General features: G+C 43.6%; 1 protein-coding gene across 6 annotated transcripts in view; it reads right to left on the bottom strand.

The window, feature by feature from the left end:
- The window catches only part of LOC116958572 (NACHT, LRR and PYD domains-containing protein 3-like), a 49,288-nt gene that overhangs the window by 12,735 nt on the left and 14,839 nt on the right, over window positions 1–21,714 (bottom strand). For 3 of the 6 annotated variants that reach the window (XM_032981278.2, XM_032981277.2, XM_076057185.1), the window contains 4 exons: window positions 12,793–13,179; window positions 8,310–10,026; window positions 4,977–5,060; window positions 2,145–2,228 (listed from right to left, as the gene is read on the bottom strand). In XM_032981278.2, coding sequence (XP_032837169.1) covers window positions 2,145–2,228; window positions 4,977–5,060; window positions 8,310–10,026; window positions 12,793–13,159 — 2,252 coding nt within the window. In that variant the 5' untranslated portion in view covers window positions 13,160–13,179. Of the gene's footprint in view, window positions 1–2,144; window positions 2,229–4,976; window positions 5,061–8,309; window positions 10,027–12,792; window positions 13,180–18,434; window positions 18,588–21,714 lie in introns of all 6 variants that reach the window. The other 3 variants (XM_076057183.1, XM_032981279.2, XM_032981280.2) reach the window with 2 other exon arrangements.

Raw genomic sequence — 21,714 nt, 5'->3', positions numbered from 1 at the left:
TACTCGCATCTGCCGCTTTCATCTGTTCAACATCATTTACCATGGCATTTCCCAACCTGATCTCGCCTCTCTCGTCTCCTTCCATGTCCCCTTCTCGTCCTCTTCGTTCCCCAATCGTTCCCAATCTTCTCTCGGTCTCTGTCACTCCTGCTCCCTGTGCTCAATGCCGTCTTCACTTTTTCGCTCTCCTTGCACCCCTCCCCTGAAATAAATGTATCTTAAACATGCGCTGCCCATAGACTCAACACCGCCCTATACTCAACACTGCCTATAGACTCAACACTGCCCATAGAATCAATACTGCCACTGTACATGAAGCAGTCCTCCTCCATAATAACCTCCTTCCATTCCTCTCTTAAAGCCTCACCTCTTCTCTATCATCCATTAACTCAACACTGTCCATTTACTCAACAACGCCCATAGACTCAACACTGCCCCTGACGTGAAGCAGTCCCCCGCCCAAATCTCCTTTCATTCTTCTCTTAAAGCCTCACCTCTTCTCCACCGTCCATTCCCTTCCTCTTAATTCACCTCGCCTCTCCACTCCTTTCTGTCCCTTCCCTGCCCTTTTGTGACCCCACGTGCCCTCTGTTATGGTCACTCATTCCTCGGCCCTTGTACTGTTCTTGCCATTTAAATACATCTGTTGCGGTTACCGATTTTAAACGATGCAAAGCCCCTTCAGCTAAGGCACTATGAGTATAAAATAAGATACGCAACAACAGTTGGACACTCAAAATCTGGGTGAACATGACCAGTGCACAGCTGCTTACAGTTTGATGCCAGTGTTATACATTTATATATATAAACCAGGAGACATTTAAAAAAATTGCTATACTCAACAATTGTTTGTCATTCTGCACTGCACCATTATAATCTAGAAAAGATCGCATTCATATGAACATAATGTTGTATCAGTAGTTTATGAACGAGTTGTTTTGTATCTATGATCACAGGGACGTGTTTTATAATGAACGTTGTGAATATGAAGATTAATTTAACTAATGTGTTAAGGTTGCAGTAAAACTTCCTAAAGCTGAACCCAATTAAGCAGGGATCCTGGGTTAACCTAGAAATCCTCCCCAAAATGGCTTTATATATATGGGGCATAAGCCAGATTTTAAAATAAAGCAATAAACTCTGGGTAGAAAACTGCTCACATGTACATCGGTCTGCAACAGGGGTAGGATACAGAGTTCTCTATGCTAATCAAGCGAATACAATTTGATATTTCGATGATAATCAAGTGTATGGAAATTGTGAGATCTTAATGCTTTTCAAGTGGAGGAAATATGAGCTGTTTACAATATTCAAGTACAGCTGTAATGACCTGCCGCCCTGGAAGTGTAATCACGGGTATGGGCAAGGTTACGTAACAACTAATCAGAAGGGGGGCGCGTATCTGGGTTCAGGTAAAAGGTGGGGTTAGTTGGGAAGCTCTGGGAACTTGCTCGAAAGTTTTGGAAGGAGGCTTGGCAAGAGTCGGGGTCTGGCCACGCCGAGAGGTATATACAGTAAGGGGGATGGACCCTAGGGTTCAGGGTTGTTGCGGGGTCCCGGGTCCTCGATGTGGTGCTGTCCCCCTGGTTTGTTTCCCTCGTTTTCTAACGAGCTGGACGTCTCACTAACACAGCCGCTGTTGTGTTGGTTCGTTGACATTGACATGCGAATCGCTCGCAATAAAATGGCCACCTCCTGAGCTCTGTGTCGTCGTCATCGTGCTTCACTCCCCCCCCCCCCATCTCGGTTCCCATCTTTGGATTTCCCACTCGCTTAGGCACAATCTCTAGCCCCCATCCTCTCGCCCGATGCTGCAAACCGACCTCCCTCCCATCTCGGCTCTATATACTGTATAAGGACTTGTTTCAGCTGCAAGTTTCTCTCTCCCACCTGAAGACGATTGCTTGTGTGGCGATTGAAACGTCGTCATCTATTATTTTTTTCTACCTCCGTGACTTTACCGAAAGAACCAAAGAGTATGGATTCCTGCAGTTACGAAAGCTTCAAATCAAGATTTTTCGTTCATATTTCAAGGTTTGCGTAAAGAACCGTGTTGCATGATATAATAACAGCAACAATTACAATATTTTGTGCAAAGAGCATACGTGAGCATACGTGAGAAACGAGCAACAGAACTTCTTTACCGGAGTTTTTTCAACTTTGCGTTGGCCTCAAGGATGTTTCTGAGGGAAGAACTTGACTTGTCGGTCAGTGAGCAGCAATCCAGCCTACAGGGAGGGGAGAGAGACAGTGAGGAGGGGGCAGTAAGGGGCTGTAGGAGAGCATGGGGGAGGGGGGCATAGTGTGGATCGATGACTGGCGGTGATTCAGGGGGTTAGTGGTGGATGGGGGGCGAGTTGGTGAGGAGCGTGGTTGTGGAGTCTGTGAGCACCTATTAAACTCACGCCAGCTTAAATGGGATCTCGCAAATAGCAACCGCTGTTTCACTTTCGAAACATGCATTGAGATTACTTTGATTATTTTTGCTGCTATACATATCTTCGTGATAAGCCCACTTTGTTGAGCTATCATTTGTGATAGCCAGGTCGCTTCTAAAAAACAAGTTAATGCTGAAGTGGCATTTGCCTGGTAGGATGGGGTTGGTTTAGTTCTATTTGTATGTTTAGGCGATGTACTCTGGATGTGCTTCACATAATGTTTTTTCAGGTTTGTTGAATTCTCGTCTCTCATCTTTTTGTTGTATTCACCTCCGTCATTTGTTCGTGACACCTGATGAAGATCGCTTGCGTTGTGATCGAAACGTCGTGATTGTTTTTTGTTTTAATATAATTTTATTGTATTTCTACATACGTGACTTTACCGAAAAAAACAATGAGTAATTTTATGCAGTCACGAAAGCTTTAATACTTTATTATCACACTTCTACGGGGAAGTTACCGTTGTAATTATGTGTAAGATGTGCCCTTTTTCAGCTGCCGTTTTGTATTTACAAGAGGTGGTCCTTTTTTGAGCTGCCGTTTTGTATGTGTAAGATGTGCGTGTTTGAGCTGCCGCTCTCGCTCTGGCCCCTCCCCCCCTCCAACCGTATTTCCTATTTAAGCTTCTGTTCATCCCTCCGCCCCCCCCTCTCTCTCTGCCTCCCTGTCCGTATTTCCTCCCTCCTTACCTCTTGGTGGACTTGTATATGTATTTCTACTGACCGTGTACCTCGTATTTTTCATTCTATCTATGCTGGTATGTGCAATCCAAAGGTTGAACACGAAATTTAACACTTCTAAAATTCGTGGTCCGCCAGGAAGCGTCTAACTGTGTTGTTGGCCTGACTGGATGTGCTTCACATAATGTTTTTTCAGGTTTGTTGAATTCTCGTCTCTCATCTATTTGTTGTATTTACCTCCGTGATTTGTTCTTGACACCTGATGAAGATCGCTTGCGTTGTGATCGAAATGTCGTGATTGTTTTTTGTTTTAATATAATTTTATTGTATTTCTACATACGTGACTTTACCGAAAAAACCAATGAGTAATTTTATGCAGTCGCGAAAGCTTTAATACTTTATTTAGGCGATGTGTTTACCTTTATTGTACTTTGCACTCCAATTGTGTTTTTGTATTGTTGTGACGTTCTTACCCCGTGCTCCTACTGGACATTGGTGAAATGAAGCTGCATAGCTCATCGGATTCCTCCCGCAGTATAAACAAATATTTTTTATTCTGATTCTGAGGTTCAAGGGGTTAAAATGCGATGTTTTCCTTTGTGCGTGTACACAAGTGTGTAGCGATGAGCTCGCTGTGCTATGAACCCAGCTACCCAAGTTTAATTCCCGCTCATTGACCACACCAGTGACTATTTATCTAAACTGGTTCTGGCTCTCCCCTAGATCTGCTCTGCTGGCCACCCACTCCCTCATGTGCTGTGCTGGCCTTCATATTTTCTCCTACTCGCTAACAGCACTTGCCCCAACGGTCTGTTAAGGTTATATGGGGGATCTTTGTCTTTGTATGTGAACACGTCTTGAAAAAAACAACCGACCCCGCCATCTTGTTGATTGCCGGTCGGTAACACTGTGGTATGCTGTGAGCAGTGCCATTCTGGTAAGGCTGAAAATAATCATCTCAAATTTCGATTTAAAGCTTTCGTGACTGCAATGATTCATCTTCTTTGGTTCTTTCGGTAAAGTCACGTAGAATGAGAATAAAATAATAAATTGATAAAATAACACAATAATATATATAATATATATAATCATCTCAACTAAACTATTACATTTTTTTTTTTACCAGGTAAGGCCCAATGACCTATGTAGCTCTTTTTTAGAAGCGACCTGAGTACAAATGATAGCTCGACGAAGTGGCTTATCATGTGGACATTTAAAGCAGCCAAATACTTTAAAACACATGTTTCTAAATGTGGAGGGAAAAGCCGGAGGACCCAATGAAAAATTAACGCGTCTACGGGTATAACATGCAAACTCCAAATACATAGGCATTAGGGTCGGGATCAAACTCACGTTCTCCTGCATACCAGGCGAGGTAGTTAACATCTACTCATCGCGGTCCCCCTCTTGGCGCTCGCAGCTGCCACGGTGGTCAATGGGGGCTCTGCAAATGTGCAAGTGGCTAGTGACCCCTCCCCACCTTCAATGCCATTACCCCGTTAATCGACATGCAAAAAACAAACTAAGCTTGTGCTGGAGGCCCTGATCTTGGGGGTTTTCCAGAAACAGCAGCAAACAACTGCTTGTGGTCACATAGAATGTTTGAATGCTCACTGCGGATAAGAGACTGCCATTATAGTAGATCATCGATTATCCGGCACGCAATTATCCAGCTTCCAAAATAACCGGGTAGTTCCAGGCCGATCTGGCAAAACAGCCATGCAATCCGGCGATCGCCGGAATACCGCTCCAAAGGCTGCACCAGTCTGGCGATTGGCACCGTGTGCATGAAAAAAAACGAAGTAGCTATGTTAATGTGTGTGTGCGTGAATGTGTGTTGCATCAGGACATCACTCACTCTAATGTCTCCAAGTTTCCTTCTCTCCCCACCATACCGTCTGCCAGCAGTTGTATTCCCTCTGTCAGGCTGTTGCCACTCAGCCTAAACCCACGTGGACAAAATAAGGGGACAGCCCTAACTCATTGAGCCCACGTGAACTGCGGCGTCAAACATGCAGCAAGTGGTGAACATGACCAGCACATATGCACTGGGTCTTTCGGTCAAAAGAAGTTCAACATACATTGGTCAAAAGAAGTTCAACATACATGCATACATACATACGGACAGGGTAAAGCCTATTATTTTATTTTTGTTAATGCTACTGGTATTTGTTGTATGTGTAACAGGTGATATTCACGCATACTTATCACTGCACTTAAAATATTTCAAACAACACACACACAGAAATGGGTACAAGCATACAAGTCTTTTTTCTGCATATACAAAAAGCATGAGCTGCTCGTGAACAAATGCAGTGGTGCTTTTGTGTTAGCTCACCATCAAATAAAATTCGAGCAAATGTGACTCACTGACTGACAACATCAGTAACAGACAGCTCTGGTCACGTAGAGGTAAAGTCTTCCTCTGGGTGACGATATGTGTGGAGTACCCACTTTCATGCCAACTCCGTCAGGTTCGGGATCGAACCCACAATTCCCTGCATAGCAGGCAAGACAGTTACCATATCCTAGCCACCGTGGCGCCATTGGCTTGCGGTGACCGAAGACAAGGTAATAATGGCAATGCACTTCTTCAGTAAGTGCAGCTGGTTTTTGTACATGCACACAGGCTGTGTGCTTTTCACACGTTTCTTTGTGTTGTATGAACATTACGCTTTCACAGACTTCTTCTTCTTCTTTCATATGGCATTGTGAAAAGCAACAGTTTTTATTTTTTCTTAATGATCGTCATAAATGAATATGAAGGTTCCTCATCCAGTTCAATTATGTGGTTGATGCAGTGTGGATTTCAGCGATACAGCCAGGATGTGAATGGATGGAGCATTCATCGGTGATGTGCTTAATGGTTTGGACTTCTCCACAGTGGCAGTTGGGTGATTCTTTGATCTTACATTATGGAACGTGTACGTGCATCTGCCATGTTGTGTTCGAGCGTGGTTCAGCGTGGTTCATAGTCGTCATGGAAGAGAGAATCCTGGTACTTCTACCGTCAGATCGTGAATTATATTTTTGTTTGCCACGTCCATAGACGCTCACGATTCACACCACCGAGTGGAGGTGTCTTTATTTTCGGCTGCTAGAGCGGAGGTGCGTATCCAGAACGGTTCCCTGTATTTTAGCCTTGGGGGTGGGGGTTCCTTGAGATCTTGATGGAGCGGCAGAGTGAAGTTCTTCATTATCTTGTTGTACTGCCGTGTCGTTGCATCATCGCGTCAGATGTTGGCCGGAGCGATATTCGCCAACACAGGAAACCACGGGAGTGGAGTAGACTTTAACGAACCGCTGATGATATGAAGCGCGTTGTTAATTTCGGCCTCGACAAGGTTTGTGTGAGGGCTTGCACCCCACACTGGGGCACAGTACTCCGCAGTGGAGTGAACAAGGGCCTGCGTTGATATCTTCAGCGTACTGGCATCGCTTGCCCAGGTTGTTCCTGCAAGTTTCTGAATAAGTCACTCGTGCTTTCGTTTTATCTTAAGCGTGTTTGAGGCAGTGATGGTGGTTAAGCGTCCGATCCAGGATAGCTCCTATATACTGAGGGTGTTCATCATGCCTTATCTTCGTCGCGCAGAAGTTAAAGTTAAACGTTATTGAAGCTTGTCTGTTGTTCAGGTGGAAGGCGGGGATGACACTCTTCGATGGGTTAGGCTTAAGGCACCAGACTGCACTCTTATAATGGGTTTTTTGTCATTTACAGATTTCATGTGGAATATTATACTGTACTATACTGTTAGAATCTGGAAGAATGAAATCTCATATGAAGACCACAATGTCGCCGTGGTTTACGCACAATGCTGATATTCTGCATTGAGAAGTAAAGTTAATCATGCATCTTGTATATGGATATTTATTGTTAATCTTATCGTTATATATTTAATTATACAATTAAAATAACTGCAGACTGAAATCAAGTGTGTATGTGTGTAGTAACATGTATGCATTAGTGTACAGTACACGCACGTGTGTTTGTATTGGCAAATTAGGGGACACAACTGGTGTGCATCGGCCAGTCATCTCAGTCAACCCATGGCACCTTCTGGATCTGTCCCGTGGCCTCCTGCCAGCATGCGTTCGACACCTCACATGGCCTCGAAGTGCACCTAGCCTGGCACAAGCGCCGTGGTATTGTCACTGCCACTTAATGGCGATTGTTGTTGTTGTGTGTGTGAGAGAGAGAAATAAAGACAAATTAATAAGTGCAAAAGCTTGACTATCTCCCTGACTTGCCACTGCCTCGTTGTTGTATATGAGAGTTCGTCGAAGTGTCTTGATGTGGTTGTCAGCATTTCTTCGCGTGACTTTTGGGCCACGCTTTTTTTGCGAGCCTGTGTTCGCGCGCGTTCTTCAGCTCACACGTGTGCTTTCGTATTTAGTGTACTGTAGTGTAGTGCGCAGATTGTGGCAAATGCGCTACAAACCCTGCGACCCGAATTCGCTTCCCGCTCACGGCCAACACCGGTGACGATTATCTGAACCGGTTTTGGGACTTCCCTAGATAGCTTTAGCCTCAAAAAAGTATCTGGTACGGTGTGTAAACATCGCCACTAGGGGAGACAAAGGCGGCCGGGCGTGGTGCTGGCCACCCACCCCCTCGTGTGCCGTGCCGGCCTTCATAGGTGCTACTCGCTAACAGCACTTGTCCCAACAGTCTGTTAAGGCTTTAAGGGAGATATTTGTCTTGATGTGTAGTGGAGGAATGTAGTGTGAGGGTAAAGTGAGGATTAGGCGAGTGTGGCATGACCCAAAGATTAGGCAAAAAAAGCTCAGAATGAGACAGTGGCAAGGTTGGGAGATATATTCAAGTTTTGGTACTGTTATCAATTGTTTTTTATTTCTCTCTCACACACAGACACTCAACAATCGCCACTAAGTGGCGGTGACATCACCACGGCGCTTGTGCCAGGCTATGTGCACGTTAAGGCCACATGAAGTGTCGAACGCCCGAAGGCAGGAGGTCACGGAACAGACCCAGCAGGTACCATGGGTTTGACTGATTGAGATGACTGCCGATGCACCACCTGTGCCCCCTACTGTGTCAACTTGTGTTTTATCAGCCCAGCGCTCTGCTCGTTGTTGTGAGCATCGCTCCTCTGCCCTCTCTCTCCCACACACACTCGCATGCAAACACACCATTTGTGAAGCAGTTGAACGCAAGGCGCGCGAGTCTTACCGCAACACTTTAATTCTGTGCAGCGCAGGCTGGAGCCTCTTCATATCCTCGGTGCCGATGCCACAGCTTTGCAGGTTGAGGCGATGCACGGGCTCGTCCCGGAACTGCAGCATCCAGCAGAGCGCGGCGCAGTCGAGCGAGGACAGCCTCGTGTAGGAGAGGTCCAGCGCGGCCATGGAGCTGGTGGCCTCGCTCAGTGCCCCCGGGTCCTGCAGCTCGTGCAGCCGATGGAGCAGACTGAGGAGGCGGTGGCCGTTCTGGTTACGCGTCGCCCTGTTGTGGAGCGTGAGCCACTCGTTGATTGCCGTCTGGGACTCAACAGACGGAGGGTCAACAATGCCATCGAGGATCTTCCATGGAGCATCTGTGGCCAGTCCGCAAAGGAACCTCTGAAACACGTCATAGCGCCCGTCCTTGTCGTCCTCAATAGCCTCGATGACACGGGCAACTGAGTGCTTGGACGGCCATATTAGCTCGGAGACTCGCGCAAGGAATCCACGTTTGGGTTGTTCCAAATAAACTGCCAGGGCGGCAAGATATTCTTGGATTGTCAGGTGGGAAAATGAATATAATGTGTCACGCCTGACGCCATCCCATCTAAAAACCTTATTGATGAATGTGCTCGATCCTTCAGCAATGGTGACCTCAAACTTTTGAAGATACGCGCGCGTGAATATCTGCATGTTTTCATGAACCCCTTCGAGAGCCATCTTAGAAAGCGATGCAATAATTTTGCTGGTCTCCGTTGAATCACCCGTGTGGTGTTTGACGAGCACGAACAGGTAACGCGTAAATAGATCTGTCGTAGACCTCAGGGCAAATTCAGAAGTGCCCGGGCGTTTTATTAGATCCTCAATTGTAATGGCAGACATGTGACAGAACGAGGGATTGTAGCACAAATCACTCAGCGTTGCATTTTTCTCCAGAAGCTGGTACGCTCTCTCTCCCAGGATGGGATCCTTGTAGAATTTGCAAAAGAACGATTTTCTCTCTTCCACAGAAAACCCAGTTATTTCCACAGAGCGGTCAACTCTCACTTCATCCAACTTCTCCATCGCTATCGGCCTGGTCGTTATCAAAACAGAAGATCCTGCGAGGAGCTTTCCAGTTACCAAACCAGCAATGAGCGCTTCCAAATTTGTTCTCTCGCGGGGATCATTACAAGCTTTTGAGAAATCAAGATGCCTCCCAAATTCATCCAAACCGTCCATCACAAACAAGACTTCCTCTGGTTTTTCAAATACATAATCAGCCATCTCTCCCAAACTTGGATTCAGTGTGCGCAGTAACTCTGCGAGTGACACCTCGCCAATATCACTCATCTCTCTGAATGGAATGTAGACAACAACTTTGAATCGCCGATCGAATATGTTGCCATCTGTCACCAACCTGTACACAAGCAGTTTGCTGAGAGTGGATTTACCAATGCCGGGAACCCCAACAACAGCAACCAGTCGAGGCGGCTCTCCATTGGATTCCATTGGGTCAAAGAGTTGCAGAAAGGTCATGCCATTGCTAATCACTTCCTGCATCATCGTCTCATGCTCACAGGCCCTGTCAAGGAATTCATGCCTCTTACTCTCACCCCTACGGTGGTAACACACCAGCACAGGCTGCACAAACCTCTCTGGTATGAATATCGTTTCTCCGGGCAGGTAGTCTTGTAAAAATGAGGTTTCTCTCTTCATGTAAGTTTTGTATCTTTCGAGATGTTTACCTAAAGTGACAGAATCAAGTCGAACGTGTTAAGTTTTAATTGCCTTGAAATAAGAAATCCGGTGAGCTGTAAAGCTCTTTTTCACAGACGTCCAGGAGGGGTGCAGGGTAAGAACATCACAACAACAAACAGGACAAAACACAAGAGGAGTGCAAAGCATAGAAAAGGTAACCAAATCACTTAGAAATAAATACAAATAAACTAAACTATTTTTATCTTACCAGGTAATGCCCATGGAACTATATAGTGCCCTTTCTGAAGCGACCTCGCTATCACAAATAATAGCTCAACGAAGTGGCTTATCATCATTATGTGCAAATGTATAGCGGCACAATCAAACATAATATCGAGAGTAGCATGATATTGAATATTAAAACACAGCAGAACATTAGTGTAGTGGTTAGCATACTGCGCTATTAATCAGTCAAACTAAGTTTAATTCCCAGCCATGACTAAGACCAGAATCAAAATCTTTATTTGTCCTGGAGGAATCCGATGAGCTATGAAGCTCTTTTACACAGTTGTTCAGGAGGGATCAGTGTTGTGACCAGCGATTCATAGCTCTGACAGCCCTTCACCAATTTCCCCTGAACAGTATGCTGAGGTACAGTTAAAAAAACCACAACAACAACCCAGGAACGACACTTCATTGATTGACAAAGGACTGTGAAGTATAACTAATTGTAATTTAGACTGGGGATAGTTATCATTATAATGAAATTTGTGTGTGCGTGTGCCCCCGTGTGTGCGTGTGTGTGGAGTGGTAGTGAAACGGTTAGCACGCTGCGCTACGAACCCGGCGATGCTCGTTTGAGTCTCGCTCTCAACCAACACCTGTGACAACTATCTAATTGGGTCCTGGGGCTTCCCTAGGTCATCTCTGCATCGCCACTGAGGAGTGAAAGGTGGCCAGGCGTGGTTATTGTTTACCCACCCCCTTGTGTGCCGTGCCGACCCTCATAGGTGTAACTTGCTCACAGCACTTTACGCAACAGTCTATTACGGCTATACTGGGGGATCTTTGTCTTTGTTTTTTTGATGCTCGCTTATAAAGACAGTCACTCCGATACTCTATCATCAGATCTGCGAAATATTATGGGTTGAAGAAAAAAACTGTTAAAATGTTCAAACACCAAATAGACACCTATTGCAATATATAAAATCTGCATTAACCACACATATCTGTGGTAAAACATACACACATTACGTAGGTATAAAATAAAACAAATCACGACGTTTCGGGCGCAACATAAGATCATACAAACATTCTTTGATAATAAGAATAATAACCTATGCGTTGTCTTTGAAACTCATTGTCCTATGCCAAAGACAGCCTCCATGCTGGCCTTGTCTAACCAAAGTCATGCCTTGCAATAGGTGCATATTTGGTGTTTGAACCACCGTAACACTTATATCATTGCCGGAAAGGTTAGAGCCTATTATCTTTTTCATTATTTTGATACTGGCAAAAAAGGGTCCTACTCACAAAAGATGTTGGACAAATCTAATACTGAGGAATTTACCAGTTTCTCCAATGTAGCAAAGACCACAGCATTTAACACACGTTGCAGAGCAAACCAGATTGGTGGAGGTCCATATAAACATATTGGTGCATCACAAATGATGCTCTGAGAGTTAACACATAGTCTTTTTATATTCTTGAGTTCTTCCGGTAAAGTCACGCACTGTAGTAGGGAAACAATAAAATAATAAAAATATAAAACAATAAAATTTTCACGACGTTTCGACTGCAACACAAGCAATCATCATCAGGTGTGAAAACCTCAGCAAGAAAATTTGTAAAAAGTGGCGTTTTTTTAACATTAGCACCACGGAGAGCGATTTGGCAGTTATTCAGATGGACGAGTCCATCTATGTTCGGAAAAGAGGCGGGGGAGACGAAAGTAATGGATGTGGTCTGAAAGCCACTGTAAGCGTGAACAATCAATTAAGACCCGAAATGGTTTATCAAATCCTTCCAATGATTGCTAGGCCAGAATCCATCTTCTCGGTTGAAATTGTCTCTGTGTATATGTGGATAGCCTCATGAACGAATCTCTCATGGTAGCCAGATGGCTACCATGAGAGAACATAGATGGACTCGTCCATCTGAATAACTGCCAAATCACTCTCCATGGTGCTAACGTAAAAAAACGCCACTTTTTTAAAATTTTCTTGCTGTTTTCACACCTGATGGTGATTGCTTGTGTTGCAGTCGAAATGTCGTGAGAATTTTATTGTTTTATATTTGTATTATTTTATTGTTTCCCTTCTACAGTACGAGACTTTACTGAAAAAAACAAGAATATGAATCCCTGCAGTCACGAAAGCTTTAAATCAAAACATAGTCTTTTGTGACCAATATTATCCATAATAGGTTGTTTTTGTTTAGATCGCGTAAATATTTAAATATTTACATGATAGCCTAAAAAAACTTCTTATGGATGCTCTGGAAGTTTTCATCCGTGTTATTGGTTGACATGAAGAGGGAATTGTGTTGCGTCTTCTCTGATTGCATGGAAAAAGTGTCTGGTGTGCTCATCTCTAGTGTGTGTATTTCGCATTGAGCCATTTACCAGCAGGTCTGCGAGGTTTGTGTCCTCTGCGAAATCCACACAGAGGTGGTTCCTTTGAAATAGTTTTCATTATTTTGATACCGCGACTATAATGGGTTTCCCATAGGTTAAAACATTATTTGTCTCAAATGTGGACGAGTTCTGCTGTGAATGTTCACATGCTACAGTGTCCATACAAACTTCCACTCACCAAGAGCCGCTCTGGGGACGCCAAAGTCCCCGTCTCTGCCGAGTGTCAGGCCCAGTCCACGCAGATCCTCCTGGTGGCGTGAGACCCACTCGCTCATTCGGGGTATCCTGGAACTCAGTGGCAGAAGCACCTCCCGCAGGAACTGGCTGCAGGTGTCCTCCCCCTTGTCGAGCACCAGGTCGATGAGGCGTCTGATCTGTCCAACGGGGTCCGTGTCACTTCGGAGCTGTGCGTACTCCCTGCGCCGAATGATGTCATCTTGATCCGAACGGCAGAGCACGTCCGGCGCAAATGGATACAGATGTTCTTCCAGATACACTCGGTGCTTTTTTATAACTTTCCACGAGGGACCAGCATTTGAAGCCATGGCAAACAGCTGATGATATCCTAAATAAATAAATAAAACATTTTCAACTGAGACATTTCTTAATTAATGTAACAATTACTCTCATTACAATGACTATGCTATGACCTTGGTATCTTCCCATCTCATTGTCTTCAAGGAAGATGACGCTTTCCCCATGAAACGCCTTTATGGATCCACAAATATTCACCACAACATGCCCCACTCACCTCTGCCACCCTCATGTACTTACGATAACGAGTGAGTTTTGCCTGGCACTCGGGCTCAGGTGAAAACATTTGTGGTGGAAGGATTAGGCGTGGTGGTTATAGACTCCAGGATTCAGTTTTCTACTAATATAAAGAACCTTGGCACCACACTTGACCAGAATGTTGTTGATCACCAAGTGCAAAATACAGTCAGGTCCTGATATTTTAATATCAGGGATCTACGACACATTTGACCACTACTGAGTTGAGACATAGCCAACATGTTGGCTTGTAGCATACTATCGACACGGAACGTTTATTGCAACTCACTACTCTACGGGACCTCTGTAAAAACAAAACATTTCACCAAGCTGCAGCCTGTACAAAATTATTTAGCACGTGTAGTGATAGGAACTGAGAGATCCAACTGTGTCCGTCCAGTGCTCACCGAGCTGCATTGGCTTCCGGTTGCCAATTGAATACATTATAAGGTCACCACGTTCATTACATACAGAGTGCTTGCCACAAATGAACCACAATACCTCGCTGATCTCGTCAAGGAGCATAAACGTGAACTTCGCTCATCCTCGCAGCAGCTTTTGGCTAACCATCGAACAATGACAGTCACTGCTTCGCGAGCTAACAGATACGTTTCTGTGAGTATCTGGAACGCTATTCCCGCCGATATTAGGAAGACACTGGAGCTATGCACTTTAAATCATCTAGATAAAAAAATATTATACTTTAGAACTGCAATTAGCACGGTTGGCTAAATGCGGTTGGCAACACCAGTGACAATTATCTGAACCGGTCCCGGGCCTCCACTAGGTCGACTCAGCCTCAAATGAGTACCTAATGCGGTGTGTAAACATCGCCACTGGGGAGACAAAGGCAGCCAGGCGTGGTGCTGGCCACCCCACCCTCTCGTCTGCCATCCCGGCCTTCATAGGTGCTCGCTAACAGCACTTGCCCCAACAGTCTATGACAGGCTATACTGGGGGCTTGTTTCTTTGTTTGTGTACTGTATGTATGTGAACATGCAAGCATCTGTGTGTGTGCGGTTCTGACGTGGCAGTCCATTTGTTGATACCACTGTGCTCCAAACCCCGGCGATTTCTTTGATCCCTCACCATGGATTGCACGTGACATCATAACTTGTCCAGAATATTCTCCTCCTCATGTGCAAGTCGGTTTCTATAATAAGTACTCGCTAAAAATGGAAGGTTTGTCATGTAAACAAAACTCGCCAATCAGTTACCAGTTCAACACACCGGTTGTGTGTTGGAGAATAAACCCACAAGATATACAATGAGAGTACTGTAGCGCTTCAGCGGTAATTACAACAATCAGCTTCATCGATCGCTTTTTTCATCGTCTCTGTTGTAAATGTTGAATAACGAAGTGATCTTCTTTGGTTCTTTCGGTAAAGTCACGTAGAATGAGAATAAAATAAAAAAGACAATATTAATTTATTATTTATTCTCATTCTACGTGACTTTACCGAAAGAACCAAAGAAGATGAATCCTTGCAGTCACGAAAGCTTTAAATCGAAATTTAACGAAGTGATCTCAAAGTCTCAGCTGTCATCAAAAGTGTCCACACTTGGCAGTGTCCTGTCGCTTAGACAGTGCTGCGTGTCTCCTCCACTTTGCACAGAGGGGGGCTGCTGCTCAAGGTTCCGTGAGGACCTCATGAAGTGGTCACAGAACCACAGAGGGCCCAACTATAAAAAAGACAAACAGCGGTGGGAAAACAACTCACGAATCTCTATAACGCAAGACCACAGCAGCAAAATGGATCATATTTCCTACTTCTTTTAATATTAAAGGGTGCCGCAGTGGCTAGGAGATGTTAACTACCTTGCCTGGTATGCAGGAGGTTGTGGGTTCGATCCTGACCCTGAGGCATGCTGTATATTTGGAGTTTGCACATCTCTCTCGCTCCCGATGATTACGTGGATTTTTCTCTGTTTCCTCCGTTTTTGTCCTCCACATTAATAATCAACATCATGCGTTTGAGGTGTTTGGCTGCGGCTCTAATTTCCACGTGATAAGCCACCTCGTTGATCTATCATTTGTGATGACCAGTTTGCTTCTAAAAAAGAGCTACATACAGTGAGGGAAAAAGTATTTTATCACCTGCTGATTTTGTACGTTTGCCCACTGACAAAAAACGATCAGTCTATAATTTTAATGGCAGGTTTAGTTGAACAGTGAGAAACAGAATAACAACAAAAAATTCCAGAAAAATGCATGTCAAAAATGATATAAATTGATTTGCATTTTAATGAGGGAAATAAGTATTTGACCCCTCTGCAAAACATGACTTAGTACTTGGTGGCAAAACCCTTGTTGCCAATCACAGAGGTCAGACGTTTGCACACATCTCAGGAGGGATTTTGTCCCACTCCTCTTTGCAGATCTTCTCCAAGTCATTAAGGTTTCAATTCGAGGCTGACGTTTGGCAACTCGAACCTTCAGCTCCCTCCACAGATTTTCTATGGGATTAAGGTCTGGAGACTGGCTAGGCCACTCCAGGACCTTGATGTGCTTCTTCTTGAGCCACTCCTTTGTTGACTTGGCCGTGTGTTTTGGGTCATTGTCATGCTGGAATACCCATCCACGACCCATTTTCAATGCCCTGGCTGAGGGAAGGAGGTTCTCACCCAAGATTTGACGGTACATGGCCCCGTCCATCGTCCCTTTGATGCGGTGAAATTGTCCTGTCCCCTTAGCAGAAAAACACCCCCAAAGCATAATGTTTCCACCTTCATGTTTGAAGGTGGGGATGGTGTTCTTGGGGTCATAGGCAGCATTCCTCCTCCTCCAAACACGGCGGGTTGAGTTGATGCCAAAGAGCTCCATTTTGGTCTCATCTGACCACAACACTTTCACCCAGTTGTCCTTTGAATCATTCAGATGTTCTAGATTTGAAGTTTTCGTAACTGCAAGGATCCAAACTCTTTGGTTCTATTCGGTAAAGTCACGTAGGTAAAAAATAAAACAAAAATCACGACGTTTCGGCCACAACACGAGTGGCCTTCTTCAGGTGAAGGAACAGAACTGTCGGGACGACAGCACTTCAATGACAGCTGCTAAGATTCGCAGCGTCCTTTAAGCTTGGTGAGGGGAGCAGGGCGCCTTGACCAAGGAGTTTAGATATCAAGAATAGCTGTGTTAAAGTGTTGAAACAGCAGGGTGTTAAAGTCAGAAAATTAGCATGTAACTGGGGGATTAGCATGTTTTTGTTGTGTAGAGGGTGTGGAGGATGGGTCACTATGTGTGTGCAATTGAAACGGAAAAATTAAAGATCGGCAAGAATGTGCTGTGAGGGGAGAGTAGAAAAAAAGGGTTTAATAGAAAGTTCAGAAGGAATATGCTTGGTATACCATTACTTGAAATTGCTGTTAGAAATTAGTCCGGTTCAACACAGTACACAAAATCCGGGACCTGATCCCATCCGTGAAGGATGTCATCCCTGACTTACAGTACCCCGGAGTTTACAAATTGAGCTGCACCTGCGGTGATTGCTATATCGGGGAGACGAAACGACATATCTCTGACCGAATTCGCGAGCACAAATCAGATCTGAAACACGGCAGAACGAATTCATCTGCTCTGGCTGATCATTGTTACAACGCTATGGGTGATCATGAGATTGTCTTCTCCGATACCAAGGTTCTTTGTAAACCTATAGGTTATCACCAGAGATTTGTTCACCAAGCCATTCAGATATACAAACAGAGACATAACTTCAACCGAAAGGATGGTTTCAAATTAAGCAACCATTGGAAAGACGTTTTAAATCATACCAAACGTCAACTAATTTCTAACAGCAATTTCAAGTAATGGTATACCAAGCATATTCCTTCCGAACTTTCTATTAAACCCTTTTTTCTACTCTCCCCTCACAGCACATTATTGCCGATCTTTAATTTTTCCATTTCTATTGCACACACATAGTGGCCCATCCTCCGCACCCTCTACACAACAAAAACATGCTAATCCCCCAATTACATGCTAATTTTCTAGCTTTAACACCCTGCTGTTTCAACACTTTAACACAGCTATTTTTGATATATAAACTCCTTTGTCAAAGCGCCCTGCTCCTCCCACCGAGCTTAAAAGACGCTGCGAATCTTAGCAGCTGTCACTGAAGTGCTGTCGTTCCGACAGTTCTGTTCCTTCGCCTGAAGAAGGCTACTTGTGTTGTGGCCGAAACGGCGTGATTTTTGGTGTTTTATTTTTTACCTACGTGACTTTACCGAATAGAACCAAAGAATACATTCAGATGTTCATTGGCAAACTTCAGACGGGCATGTATATGTGATTTCTTGAGCAGGGGGACCTTGCGGGCGCTGCAGGATTTCAGTCCTTCACAGCGTAGTGTGTTACCAATTGTTTTCTTGGTGACTATGGTCCCAGCTGCCTTGAGATCATTGACAAGATCCTCCCGTGTAGTTCTGGGCTGATTCATCACCGTTCTCTGATCATTGCAACTCCACGAGGTGAGATCTTGCATGGAGCCCCAGGCTGAGGGAGATTGACAGTTCTTTTGTGTTTCTTCCATTTGCGAATAATCACACCAACTGTTGTCACCTTCTCACCAAGCTGCTTGGAAATGGTCTTGTAGCCCATTCCAGCCTTGTGTAGGTCTACAATCTTGTCCCTGACATCCTTGGAGAGCTCTTTGGTCTTGGCCATGATGGAGAGTTTGGAATCTGATTGATTGATTGCTTCTGTGGACAGGTGTCTTTTATACAGGTAACAAGCTGAGATTAGGAGCACTCCCTTTAAGAGTGTGCTCCTAATCTCAGCTCGTTATCTGTATAAAAGACACCTGGGAGCCAGAAATCTTTCCGATTGAGAGGGGGTCAAATACATATTTCCCTCATTAAAATGCAAATCAATTTATAATATTTTTGACATGTGTTTTTCTGGATTTTTTTTGTTGTTATTCTATCTCTCACTGTTCAAATAAACCTACCATTACAATTATAGACTGATCATTTCTTTGTCAGTGGGCAAACGTACAAAATCAGCAGGGGATCAAATACTTTTTTCCCTCACTGTAGCTCAGTGGGCCTTACCTGGTAAAATAAAAATAAAAAAATAGTTAATATTTCCACACTCCAGGCCATCAATCCAGCTGATGGGAGTAACTGCGATGAGCCAATCAGAACCCGCGGCATCGGTCTCACGCCTGTTGGAGACTCGGCGGCACCTGGCCAGTTCATCATAACCTGGGGCAAAGACCGGGACAAGGGACTCAATAGGGAACTCAAATATGCTTGGCCTTTTCATCATAATCTGAGATACAGCCCTGGACAATGAGTGACTTGGCAAGGAATGTGGGACCAGGGATATAACAGATGAGAGCGAGAGAGGAGACGGGAGTTCTGGATGCAGAATGCTGAAGCGTGGCATTGTTGTATATATGCCCTTTTCAAAAAAATCCATTAAGTGTGATATTATATGCTTTGGTTCTTTCGGTAAAGTCACGTAGGTAGAAACATAAAATACAACTAATATATCACGACGTTTCGATCGCAACACAAGCGGTCGTCCTCAGGCGGAAAAAAATATCCAGCAGTGGAACTGCTGAATCAGCGAGAGAGCTGTTACAACAAGAGGCTATTTACGTGGCGATGGGCAAGCAGGCAGGGTCTGAGCTGGAAAGGAATTCCATCCCCGGACGCAAGCATGTCAGTTGTGAAAGAGAGATTAGGGAGAGAGATTAGCATGAAATGAGCTTCCGTTGCCGCATAAGAGTATTATCCCCGCATATGCGCACAACAGCAGTGTTAATGGGAGATTAGCGCTATGTTGATGGGAGAGATTAGGCAGGGAGATTAGGGGAATTAGTAAGTTAATGTCAGGTCTATGTGTAACACAAGCTGCGGCGCTGCCAACTGCGCTGTGAGGCAAGCGCGTCCACGCAAGAGAACCACCGCAACGGTGGCCGCGCCAGTGAGACAAAAAGCCCATCACAGCCAGAACCATCGATACATCGAGGCTAAGGGAGCGGAGGTTGCCATGTTAGTGAGACCCCAGCTCGTTAATGCAGAGGCACCTAACAGGGCAATGCAACTCAGAGAGTCGGAGATAAGGGGCCGTCCATAAACGACGTCACGCGATTTTGGCCGATTTTTTTTACCCCCCTTCCCTCCCTCATAACACGGCGTCACAAAAAGTCATACCCCCTCAAATATGACGTCACAAAGCTCTGCCCCCCCCCCAAAATCATATTTACATTTTGAAAATTAAACACGCTTCAAATCACTTTAAACTATTATCATTGTAGTGTGTATTTAATGTGGCGCTACACTCTGATGTTGGAGAAAACATGTATTAAAAAGGCGTTGGAAAACTGAAATTTAGCATAACATTTACTTGAAAATATTCATCATCTAACTAAAACTGCAGATGTTCAGAAAATTGAAATTCTCTTATAATTATAAAATATTAAAAGTAATTATAATTATGAAAAATATTTAAACTTCGTAGTAGAACGAAGCAAAATGGAGAGTACAATTATAACTATCACATATTCATTCCACAGAATGAAAAGCCCTGGTAGAATCATGAGAATCAAAATGTTTAATAACAATCATTCAAAAAATTTACCAAATTTATGCTTCTCCATTCTCCCATGGAGAAGCAAAATGCTCCTTCATGGAATACAAAAAACTAGTTAATATTTTTTGCGCATAAAATACTAAATCGTGCACACGATATACTGAATCGTGAGAAGTAAAAAAAAAATTCCCTAAGGGAACTTCGTAGTTAAATTAAAGATCCTAAATGGGTAAATTCAGTCACTCATGGTTTATCGTAGGACAATGGTGAAAAGAAGCATGATACCATTTTCTGGGTATAAAGAACTAAAATTACTGTATATGGAGGAATAATTAATCATGGAGGACACGTTGGCTATTGTATGCTTGCCGAATGACGTATATTTAGTAGGTACTCTATGATTAATTATCCCTCCATGCTCAAAAATGTCTGTTTGATATCTTTGTACCCAAAAACTTTTTTTCCTATATTATAAATGTTATCATAACATAATCGTATAAAAAATTAATACTGATTTTAAAATATATATTTAATGAACACATTTATGTGATTTAAAATTCTGTCGATTGATATGACAGGAATAATAGTTTTAAAATTTTGATTTAAAGCTTTCGTGACTGCAGGGATTCATATTCTTGGTTCTTTCGGTAAAGTCACGTAGAAGGGAAGCAATAAAATAATAAAAATATAAAACAATACAATTCTCACGACGTTTCGACTGCAACACAAGCAACCATCATGAGGTGTGAAAACCACAAGAAAATTTGAAAAAAAATAGTACTTACGTTTTTAAAATTCTTATTTGAAACTATCAAGCGTTTTTAACATAACGACTGCATTAAAATTTTATTTGCACTTCCTCTTCCTGACGAAGTATTACTATCTATAAAAGTGTGACTCAGTTTGACTTCTGGTTGTTATGTTTAACATTATAATATAATCTATACCATAAATAAAAGGTGGCCTTAATAAATTTGAATAATAAAAAAGTTAATAATGATAATGTATCAAAATTAGTGTTGTTACAACAATTCTATTTAATTAAGTAGAACGTTTTGATTTAAAGCTTTCGTGACTGCAGGGATTCATAGTCTTGGTTCTTTCGGTAAAGTCACGTAGAAGGGAAACAAAATAATAATACAAATTCTTGCTGTGGTTTTCACACCTGATGATGATTGCTTGTGTTGCAGTCAAAACGTCGTGATAATTTTGTTGTTTCTTTTTTATTATTTTATTATTTCCCTTCTACATGACTTTACCGAAAGAACCAAGAATATAAGTAGAATGTGTTGTTTATATTTATTTAAAGTTGCGCATTTTGATGTGATGTCACATTTCTCAAACCCTCCCCCCCCCCTCGTCACACATCCTCACAAATGTCTGAACCTCCCCCCCCCCCCCAGGTGTGTGACATCATCTATGGACGGCCCCTAGCAGCCAAACGGCAGGGAAGAATGGAAGCACCACAGCAAGTTACGACTTTGCTTGGTTAATAATGTCCTTCGAATGATTGCTCAACATATACCCATCTTCTCGGTATAAATTGTCTCTGTGTTTATTTATCTGGATGGCTTCATGGACAAATCTTTGATGGTAGCCCGAAGGTTTGCATTGTACCTTGGTCTCGGAAAAAAACAATATCGTGCGAGCCCACTGCCTTATAACAATGATCAGCCACTGCATAGATATTGGTTCTGCTGTGTGAAAAATCTGCCTTGTGTTCGCGAACACGGTCAGAGACATGTCGTTTCCCCAATGTAACTGTTGCCGCAGACACAACTTAGTTTTGTA

The sequence above is a fragment of the Petromyzon marinus genome, chromosome 80 (genome assembly GCF_048934315.1).
Source record: "Petromyzon marinus isolate PM22_M1 ecotype Great Lakes invasive population chromosome 80, UKy_Petmar_22M1.pri1.0, whole genome shotgun sequence".
Taxonomy (NCBI): domain Eukaryota; kingdom Metazoa; phylum Chordata; class Hyperoartia; order Petromyzontiformes; family Petromyzontidae; genus Petromyzon; species Petromyzon marinus.
Note: the sequence above shows the minus strand (reverse complement) of the source record. Positions and strands in the feature narration are given on the sequence as shown.